The 11,074-nt window shown below is 37.5% G+C and overlaps 1 protein-coding gene across 3 annotated transcripts; it reads right to left on the bottom strand.

The window, feature by feature from the left end:
• On the bottom strand, positions 853 to 9,888 carry LOC107625358 (glycerol-3-phosphate dehydrogenase SDP6, mitochondrial). 3 transcript variants are annotated; one of them, XR_002357528.1, is made up of 7 exons: positions 9,383 to 9,888; positions 6,295 to 6,768; positions 5,409 to 5,740; positions 4,859 to 5,019; positions 4,385 to 4,643; positions 1,245 to 1,800; positions 853 to 1,126 (listed from the first exon to the last, which is right to left on the bottom strand). XR_002357528.1 is itself a non-coding variant. In XM_016327972.2 (6 exons), exons 1-6 carry the CDS (start codon positions 9,753 to 9,755, stop codon positions 1,501 to 1,503), a joined length of 1,899 nt encoding a protein of 632 aa, XP_016183458.1. In that variant the 5' UTR covers positions 9,756 to 9,888; the 3' UTR covers positions 854 to 1,500. The 3 variants fall into 3 exon arrangements, 1 of the variants encoding a protein (XP_016183458.1); XR_001617221.2 differs by having other exon boundaries at positions 853 to 1,102; XM_016327972.2 differs by having other exon boundaries at positions 854 to 1,800.

Below are 11,074 nucleotides of genomic sequence, written 5' to 3'. Positions count from 1 at the left end.
TTCTTTTCTGATGTGGAAGGTCAGACTAGGCTGCAACCACAAAGCATACTAAGAATAAATCCCACCGAACCGAAGCTCTGATACCACATGTTGGGAATAATACACCATTTCCCATTGAGAAAATACCTTTCACAGAGAAATAAAATAGACACAATCACAACACAAGAATTTAACGTGGAAAACCCCAATTACTGGAGAAAAAAAAACCACGGCCGTTGTCAAATGACAACCAAAGAATATCACTATGTGAAAATTGTTACAACACATAGACTTCTTTCTCTCTAACACCGGCACTCCAGTACACCCACACTCTCAAAGTAAATATTTAACTACACCTCACAACACTCTCTAATCAAAGAGTATAGAGGAAAAGAAAAGTCAGATACAAGCTTTAAGTGTTTCTGACTGGTGCAAAAAATATGGAGAACTTAACCTCATATTTATAGCCTAGGCCACCCACTCCATTTGCTATCCTAAACAATGTGAGATTAATTCAACCAAATCCTAACATATATATCAGATACAATACTTACAAAGAAAATATGTACATAGTATTATCTATATATATATAGACCAGATATAATACTTACAAAGAAAATATGTACATAGTATTATCTTACAAACATTACTTATCACAAATTCCTATCCCTCTTACAAAATTGGTAAAAATAAAGACGAGGAAAAAATAATAACTAAAATAATACAAAATATCAAATAAACAGAAAATGAAATAAAACTCTTTTCAAACTTCGTTGCCCATATCCTAAAACAGAAACATCTGTAGGAGAATGAAAACATCGTACTCAATAATTCGCACTATAGGGTTACAGAAGTCACCATCCAACGTCCGACACATTGCAAAGCTCAGTTCCGTGGAGTATCTTGCACGCCTCTTCAGATTTGAACTCATCGACCAGGAGTTCTTCCACAACGCACCCCTCGACTGTTTCGGCCTCCTCCAAGCCTGACGACTGCAGTAAAACTTTTCCCAAGTTCATCACACATTCACACTCTTAAATGTTGACCTACACACCTTTGAAATTCTCTCTTCGATCTCTAGTAAAGTTGCTCATGCTTCTTCTGTATCGAGCACTACAAATATCTTCAAGTAACAGATAGATTTAACCTTACACGTTACAATGATGTATTAGGTTTACTCAGTTTATCAAATCATTCTTTTGGCAGAGATAGTGTAATAAATTTGGTCAATTAATCGATTTCAAAGATCGATGTCTCCTACTGACCTACTTAACTTTAGGCAACTGAACAGCAACAGGTTCGAAATTGGCCCCTACTACTTCCAGAACCTGAGAAACATCAAATAGTTCCAAGCCATTCTTTTTGTATCATTCATCTCATCTCATCTCATCTCATCTCATCTCAACCTTCACTTTCCCATAACACAAATGAAACAAAAAACCTGAAAATAAAATAAAAAAAAGGAAGAAAGGAAATAATTGCAGAGCTTCCATATGTTACATGGCTAGACGAAATACAGTACTAATTATGTTTCCCGTCATGGAACTGAGCATTTTTGGAGGATTTAAAAGTCTCCAAAAATTCTTTAGCCTTCTGCAGCTCCTGCTTCTGTCTTGACTTATCCCATTTGTGCTCTGCTGCTAATATTTGAATCACTCGAGGCAATGCCCGTCCTGCTGCATCAGTGTCGAGGAAAGCAAGACGAGTCCTCCTTGCAATGAAATCAATGGCAGATTCGCAATATTCATGCCGTGCACAGTATGCCACCTCTGCCTCCAGAAAAGGGTAACCATGAGCAAGTCGCTTACCCAAGCATTCATCCTACATACAGAATACATATTCAATACAACCTTACTGATTGATGAGACAACCAAAATTACAAAAACTAGCATCAAATGCAAAAGCAAATGGTTAAGAGTTAAAACAGAAATTAATACCATCTATGATTATATAATGTGACAACTAAACTTCACAGCATATTGAATATTTGGACTTTATAATTTAGGCACACCCTTAATGCCATCTCTTAGAACAAAAACAATAAATAAAAGGAAAAAGTCAAGTCGGACTGAATCACTGAAAGTACTGTAACAAAAGGCATAAACCGGAAACCCGTCCTGTAGATGGTGAAATTATAATAGATCAACATCACTAATGGCGCCATATCAGTAAGCCACTCTATCAACAGGAATTCCAACTATGTCTAATACATTGATCAGTTCATACCTTCAAAGCCTGTTTGCAGAACTGCACATATCAGTGATATCTTAAAATAGTTTATATATACAAGTCAATGATATACCCCTTCCTCAGATGTGAATTATACTATAGAATGTCGTCTTCTGTATATAGGAAAAAATAATAGATTTTAGAGGGAATAAGTAATAGTTTATAATAAGAAAGAAATACTTGCTTTATGGCAGTACACCCTCATGATGAGAGTTTCACGTTTATCCTCGATCTTATAAATAGCAGTACCAGCCACACTTGTAAAATACCTGATCTTATTTTACCCTGTTTATCCTTTTTGCATTTCATTTTGTATTCAATAGACTGTCATTTTATGTCTACTTTTAGCAATCCTGTAAATACTCACTTCCCCCTCTTTAGTGTCTAACAAGGTATAGCCTATCAAATTCTCTATTCTCACTTCACTGGCAGCATTAAAGATTTAATTGCTTATACTTTCTGCACAATGTCTGTATACCCATCAACATATTTTCTACATATCCTCGTTTAGGCAAAGTTCCTTTGCTTTTCAATTTTCAGTTGCCATCACTTGATCCTTAAAACCCTATCTTGGTCATTTCTCTTTACTCTGTTAGTAAGTTGTATACTCATCCCCAAGATGTCTTCATCAGATAGTTAGTTTTTCTCCAAGTTGTATATTCTGTTAGTAAGTTATATACTCTGCAAACTTATCACCCCACTCTTAAACATTCTTATGAGATGTTCTTCTAGCTTTTTGAAACATATGTTAGCTACTAAAATTGTAAGGCAAATATATTTGTTAGTACCTATGTCTTCATTGTGTTCCATGTCTCGCCTTTCCCTTTCTATGATCACATCTCCAAAAAGCACCATCTCCTCTGTCTTATAATCCTTTCTTAATACCTGTGTTTGGGACCACATTGCCACACCTGAAGCACATTCTTCGTCGAAAGACTTTATTTAAACATTCCAGCATTAGTCCCTTTGCTAAGCACGATTAGAAACAAACAGCAACCCCCACAGAGATGCCAGCGGGCAAACCACCACCTTGGGCGAAAAATTTCTGCATACACACCAGCGAAAGCTACCACTGGAATATTATTGTCACGCCACCATCATTGGCATCGAACTATTGCTATTGCTGTTCTCTCACCATCTTGCTGTTGCTGCCGCCCTTCCTCTCTCCCTCTGACTCTTGATGTCGTTCTTCTTCTTCTCCTCATTCTATGCTCTCTCTTCACAGCTGGCCCAACTTCCAGCATCAGCAGTCGCCTTGGTGAGACATCTCACCTCTTCTTCCAAATCAACTACTAAAACATCGACATTAACTAAAAATACCAAAATCAAGACAACACCACCACACAGTTCAAGATATAAGATAGAAAGAGAAGAGTATGGATAGAGGGGAGGGCTACTGCTTCCTTAGGAAGGCATGAAGTGGCAGCACTCGTTTGAAAAACTAGGGTTTTCTTCTTCTCAGAGAAAGGGAGCAACTAGAGAACACACGACCTTGGTCCAAAAGACACCAAACCCTATCCCACAGACCTACTTGTCTGAAAGCTTCTGCACCAAGCAAAGACATAGGCATAGACAGCACATTACTATAAAAGTTAGGCTTCCTTTCTTCTCTTAAAACCAACAATCGCAATCAACACAAGCTGATCCAACGTTCTAGGACAAACTCAATACTCATCAAATTTACCAAACATCAAGTTCCATTAGAAATTAGTCATAGAAAAGTGAAAAAACAGATATTCCACTGGTTCTGAACTAGCAACCAATGCACATATTGGACAAAATAGCCTTCTGAGGTCTTCTATCCTGTATCATTGGTGTTAATTCCAGTCAGCACAACTGACCAATTAAAGGGTTTGACCTTTGAGGGATGCTTTGGATTTCCAAATAGGTTGAGAGGTTGTGATGAAGCAGTAACGGTCTAAGCAACTTATGCAGATAGGTGGGTACCAAGAAATGATTTTATATGTCTAAAAAGATGCATAGTTGATAATTCATTTACCTTCATGGTCTACAGAAAATGATCAAATTAGAATCCGATTTGATCGCGATGGTTCCATGGATCGATAATCTCGACTAAGCACCCAACTCATTGATAAGATAAATCAAGTACTAAGACATTATAAAAAGTTCTTGTGCAAATACTGCTATGAAAAACTTAAAATATATACATGCCAACCTGAGCAATGGCAGCCACTCGTTCAGCCAATGTTCCATATGCGTGAGACAAATGCTTTGCAGACGCAGTGTCCATTACCCCAGGAACAACTTTACCCTTATATGATATTTTCATGCGCATATATTGTTGAGTAAGAACTGTAAAAGAAGCAGGATCCCACCCTTCCCCACCAACAATATGGAGATTGTGAGTCACACATCCACTGGTGGGGGTCAGCTTCCCAGACTTTATTGCTGCATCGACAGCATCTTCTGCCATGCTGAAACATATTCTAACCAGAATCACAATAGGGACATTTCATGCTCGAATCAAAATGAGAAGTAAATGCAATAATTAAATTAAGTTGGAAATGCAATTAAATTATGCTCGTTAAATTGACCTACTGAATGGTCAAAAGGTCAATGTGTTTAAGTTCCTAACTCTTGCAACATGTTAACAATGGTCAACAGCTTTTGGCTTGGTCTATAACATTACCTACGATAGGTGGTCCACTTGCCACCAGTGATAGTGATCAAACCAGGGAGATCCTCGCAGACAACATGATCCCTGGAGATACTCTCTGTATTTTTTGCTGATGGATCCATTGCTAATGGGCGAATGCCACTCCAAGCAGAGAGAACATCAGTGCGCCGGACCTAAATTTCCATAATTATTTAGTTCTCAACATATGAAAAAAAAGGAGAAATCAATAAAGAGCAAACGAGTCTATCAATATGGAGTGACGTCTAACTTGGAATATCAAATTATTTTTCCTTTTCTTTAATCAAGGTTTCAGAGGGCTGACCAAGTTAATTAAGAGAAGGGGGAAGGTTCCTACAAACAAATATATTGAATTCTATGGCAGTAGAGCAAGAAACATGATGCGATCAACTGTTTATGGCTAAGATGATCTAAAAATATTTATAACTCAGACAATATTTATGAAAATATTTAATTCTGCATCTAATACAAGAAATAAAATGACAAAGTGACAAATAATGAATTTAAAGGTTTCCTGTACTGAGTGGCTTGAGGTATATCATACTTTAACATTAAGGTAATCAGATATAGCATCAAGTATGAATTGTATTTCATCTTCATGTGGTTCAGGGAGAAAAGTAATGGCGGTGTTAGAATCTGTAGTCCCAGCTACTGTTCGTCCTAGCCATGGTAGCATGAAAACAACACGGCCATCCTTTGTTTTAGGAACAATTAGGCCCATTCCCTCGGGAGAATAATAATCAGGGAGTATGATATGTACGCCGCTACTTGGACAAATCATATCTCTTGCATTTTTGTCAGCCATTTTCCTTATGGAGTCGCAAAATGGGCCAGCCGCATTCACAATTACTTTTGCATATGTATCAAATTCTTTGCCTGAAATATATATATAAAAATAGAACTTTTAACTATTGAGGTATTGAAAAACTAGTTGTTAGGTTTAAAAGTCACAAACTAAGATGTATGCCAACTGTTACAAATGCAACTGGAAGTTATTTGTCACTTGATTCACTCATCTGAAATCCTTATTAAATGAACCAACCATATTGATATCAATATATGATCATTTTTGTTCTGATAAAATCAATCTTATTCTTAAAAATAAATAACAACAAAAATAATCGTAAAAGAAAAACTCAACAATGCCAACTCATAAGTTCCTTATAAAATACTCCAGTTTTTCACTTTCATATTCAACTGCAACTTTTTTATTTCCCTCTTTTTGATAGAAGGCAGCAGCTTTTTCCCCTAAAATAAAAGGCAGAGGAATGTAGGGGGAGTTGGCTGTGACTACGCACTTTAAATCTACAAGTGATTCTTCAAACTGTGTCCTACCGTACAATGTATAGGTGTCCTTCAATATATCATGCAAACGGAAAGGTAAATCAAAGATATCTAGACTAACAAAAGAAAATAAAATTGCATGTTACCGGTCAAAGTGTCCCTTATTTGCGCACCAATTATCCGTTCACCAATATCATCCTTCAGTAAAGATACAACTTCAGCATGGTTCAGCACCGTTGCACCAGCTAATGCAGCAGTGCAAGCCAATCCAACATTAAGTCTAGCATCATTCATTTGCCCATCGTAATACACAACAGTGCCTCTCAGTCTTCTACCTTTTCCCTCCTTTGCCAAAGTGGGAAAGAGCTCAACAGACTCCTCTGTAGAGTAAAATCTTGATAAGTGCAATAATCGTGCTCCAGCAATCAAGTCATACATTTTCAAGCCAATCCAGTAGTACACTACTTCAAACCAGTCAAAACATGGAGTCATGCAAGGCAAAGCATTGCACAGGTGGGGTGCATTGTCAATAACTTGTTTACGCTCCTCGAGTGCATGGAATACTAACTTTAGTTGGCCATAATCAAATTTAAAGACGGCTTTCTCCAAATATCGAACACCTAATAATTTATATAAACAGTTAAATATTAGATCAACACGTACTAACACCATAAAAGCTGGAGAACATAATATATATCTACTAACTATTTCTTTATAGAATTCAAAATATTTGAGTAGTCAATTCCTACAGTGATAAGATTAAAACTGAAAATGATTTTGGAATTATTTTAAAAAATGACAAGGGTATGCAATAATACTAAAAGCAAGTTAACAGGAGATCTGTAAGAAACCACAAACACAGAGAATAGAAGGAGTGATATGCTTGTATTATTCACACTGATAGTAAAAGAGAAGATAGAAGAGAATCAACTAGAAGCAAAGGGAAACAAGGCACTACAGCAGCCTTCTCTCCCAAGCCGATTCCCAATCTCAGCCTACCTCTCTCCTACTCTGCATCCCCCTTATATGCCTCATCCCCTATCTGAAAGCATCTACGCATTCCCTTGCTAAGACACTCTTACAAGTTAGTTAGATGCTGGAGGGCCCACTTACCCACTTAATCTATCCATTCACTCTTTGGAAGGCTGTGGAAGGGTCTCGACGATTCAGGGCCTTGAATGGAGTTGTCTTTGTGGATGCACTATAAGTAGTTCTAAACCCCAACTTCGCCGAGAAGAGAAGCCTAGGCCATTGCTTGGGTTTAGTTTCCACGAAACATTAAAGATACATATCAAGGCACTTGCTCGGTTTGACAAACGGTTTGGGGATGATATGCTGAGCTGTATTTCAGCTTGGTACGAGCTTGTCTAAATAGTTCTGACCACTGTGACCAGAACTCGATCTATGACAATAAACTTTGGGAACCCGGCAGTCTCACTATCTCCTTAACATATAGGGAAGCTACATCCTTAGCTGTATACGGATGTGAGAGGCCCATGAAGTGGGAATACTTTGGAAGACAATTCACTACCACCAAAATAGTATCGAGCCCCTGACCTTCAGGTAGTCCCCCATTGGAATCCATTGAGATGTCCTCCTAAAACCTGAAAAGGAATGGGCAGACGTTGCAGCAACCCCGCTGGTGATAGCGTCAACTCTGAATAAACATCTGGATGGTTCCTTTCATACCCTCCCACCATAGCTTCTTAGAGATTCACTTGAACGTCCGAGAAACACAGAGCGTCCTCCTAACACTGAATTGTGGAATTCTTGAGAGAATCATGGGAATACAGGAAGAGTTCTTAGGTTACACCAGCCTTCCCTTGTAGTACACTCATCCTTTTTTCATATCATAACCTTCATGTGAACCATTTCCCAGAATCAGGTTTTGCATAATAGACCACAGGTTGGCATATAGGATAGAAGATAAGGGTTGGAAAAGAAGTGGCAGAGGTTAGGCGGTAGTCCAGTTACCCGCGACGGTGGTTGTAGATTGCATGGTAAATATAGGATAAAAATGTAAAATCAAATGTTTATATCAATTTGTAAATTAAATCAACTCCTATTTTACATAATTAATTCCAAACACAATACATTGCTAATTCAATTCATTTCAAATCAAATCAAATCTAATCCGAAAATACTTTGTTTCCAAAAACACCATGTCATTCCAACATTTAGCTAGTTTATTCTTCTCCATTTTTTTGTATCCAAGAACAAAAAAAATGAAACTTTTAAAGGTTAGTTTCTTAATTTGACCGTCAAAGATGTAAAGATATATCCTTCCAAATACTGATCTCTCCTGCCACCAAAGATACGACAGATCTTTCCACATTTTAGCCACTAACTCTATTAGAGAAACCCCACCCTTGGAAACCAGCATTACTCACCTCGTTTAGGAGTGTCCATACCGGGTGGGTTTAATTAGTTCCGGACTCAATTCTAATATTTTATCGAGACTATTTTAAAATCTTACTCTTAAAGATTAAATTTAATAAACATTTATACAAAATTTACAATAAAATAAATTAGTTTTAATAAAAAATGACACCATATAATATAAAAACATTAATTAAAGTATAAAAAACATAACATTTTATTATTAATTCTACCCTAAAATATATATTTAGTTATAGAACTTGATTTCAGATCAGATCATGCCTATCTAAACCATGGCCCAAATTCAAGCAGAAAATTATAAAAATGACAACCCAAAACACAACAAAATATGCTATGGACCCATGCTTGATTTTTAGTCGGTCCGGGTATTGAACACACCAAAATTATTAATCACACCTAATATAAGGGGGTCTTTGGAAAAACCCGAGGCCAATTATGCATAAAATGTGGCCTAGTTCTTTCTAAATTACCGTAGTCCCTCAAACAAACAAATTAAACTTTGTTTTCTCTCAATCAATTTAAAAACTAGTATAAAAAAACAAATAAATTTAAGTTGGTTTATATCAAGCAAATTTTCTCTCAACAATATTTTACTACCTTTGCTAACGTCACCAACTGCCGACCACCACCGCTTACGACTATCGACCGACGACCACTATACACAAATGACCATCACTATACAGCTAGTCCGTAACATAATCAGTTTTATTTTGCACCTAATTATCTAGGTGTTTAGTTGCCAAACACTCCCAAAAGCCACCAATTGCAAATTCTCGTGCCTAGAATGTTCAAACAATTCCAGTTGGCGTTCACTAGTAAACAAATTAGACATACCTCCATGTATGAGCTTAGTGGAGCGGGAGGAAGTTCCCGAAGAGAAATCCTCTCTCTCAACGAGACCAACGCGGAGTCCACGCGTCACGGCATCCAGTGCCACGCCCGAACCCGTGGCGCCTCCACCAATGACAAGAACATCGAGGGGGTTAGCTGGACTGGTCCCGATAAGCGACGAACGCTGGACTTCTCTTGATGGAATGGTGGCGCTAGGGTCGTGGATCTTCTGCCGGATGGCGGCAAGGTGGGATCCACTGCCACCATGATCATTGGCAGAGACGGGAGGAACGAGAAGGATTGTGCCGCCATATGCAGTGGTGACGGCTGCTGCGACAGCGGTGCCAATTCGCCTCAGACGAGCTGTTGCAGTCATGGAAAAGACAATTTTAAGGGGAGAGAGAATTTAGAGGGGGATGATATTTCGCTATATTGAAATGAAATGGAATGAAATAAAAAGGACTTCTTTTGAAACGAGGATGGGTCACCCTACTACTTTCCTTTGACTTGCCGGTTGCTAACGGGTTTCGAATTATTTATTGGGAATATGTCTCTGGAATCAATTTTCTGTCGATTGTTGTAAAATAGTAAAATACTTGAGATGTGATATTTTTTCTTTTATCAAGCTCTAGGCTAAAATCTTTTAAAAAGAGTTAAGTATGATTTTGGTCTCTAATATAGAGGCCAAAAATTTATTTTGTTTTCAGTCTTTTTTTTGTTACAAAAGGGTTTCAAAAAATGTTTTTATTTTTATTACCATTTTATTTCTAACTAAAAAAAATTATAAAATAAAATTAAAAAAAAAGAAAAAGAGAAGAGGGGGTGTGGGAAAGGTTGTCGTCGCACCGCCGCCTGTGATGGAGAGTGGAGAATTTCCACGCCGCTGCTTCCTCACTGTTCTCGTTGCAATTCGCGGTGTCGTCACCACTGCCGCAACCCTTTCCACGAGATTCGCCACCACTACCGCATCTCCCCTCTCCTCACGATTCGAAGTTCACCGCTGCAGCCCTCCTTTCTTTAATTTTTCTGTTTTTGCTTCTGCTTCTGGTTTTGTTTTTGTTGTTGCTTTGTTTCATTATCCATTGTTGTTGGTGGTGGTGTTCTTCTAGTTGTTGTTGTTTCACTACTTCTGCTTTCTGCTTCTGCATTCTGCTTCTATTTCTGCATTTTGGGGAAGATGGGGGAATGGCATTTTCGTCCGAAGGACGATTTTTAAATAAACTGAAACCTTAGGAACCATTTTGTAGCGAAAAAAAGGCTGGGGACGAAATAAATTTTCAGCCTCTACGTTAGGAACCAAAATCGTACTTAACCCTTCAAAAAAGAAACAAGGCAAAGTATTTGATGCAACTCTCATAGAGCTCCATTAAACAGAGTTATCAAAAATATTTATAGATTCATCTCAATTAATTATATTGTATATATTCATTTTAAACAATCTTTTTCATATTTTTTAAACAAATCTAAACTTCAAAACACAAAATAGATTTTAGAGAGTCATCATTCTAGTTCTCAGATATGAGAACAATCACATCAGTCATCGAAGTCGCCGTCGTAATCCCATTTTTAATGATGTGGCATTATAATTTCATTATGCGATTAAGATTTTGATAAAGTTCAAATTTTTTTTAGTAGCGAGAAGCCTCGATACAAGTAACAAGCTCAGTTCCATCAGACTTGATTATAGGGATTGTT

Source organism: Arachis ipaensis, chromosome B02 (assembly GCF_000816755.2).
Source record: "Arachis ipaensis cultivar K30076 chromosome B02, Araip1.1, whole genome shotgun sequence".
NCBI lineage: Eukaryota > Viridiplantae > Streptophyta > Magnoliopsida > Fabales > Fabaceae > Arachis > Arachis ipaensis.
Note: the sequence above shows the minus strand (reverse complement) of the source record. Positions and strands in the feature narration are given on the sequence as shown.

Bases quoted from the DNA above. Each gene is read 5' to 3' on its own strand.
- LOC107625358 (XM_016327972.2), bottom strand. From the start codon at position 9,755: ATGACTGCAACAGCTCGTCTGAGGCGAATTGGCACCGCTGTCGCAGCA. The intron at 6,769-9,382 runs GTATGTCTAATT...ATAAATTATTAG, and splicing joins CACTAAGCTCATACATGGAG to GTGTTCGATATTTGGAGAAA. The intron at 5,020-5,408 runs GTATGATATACC...ATGGAAATTTAG, and splicing joins CTGATTACCTTAATGTTAAA to GTCCGGCGCACTGATGTTCT.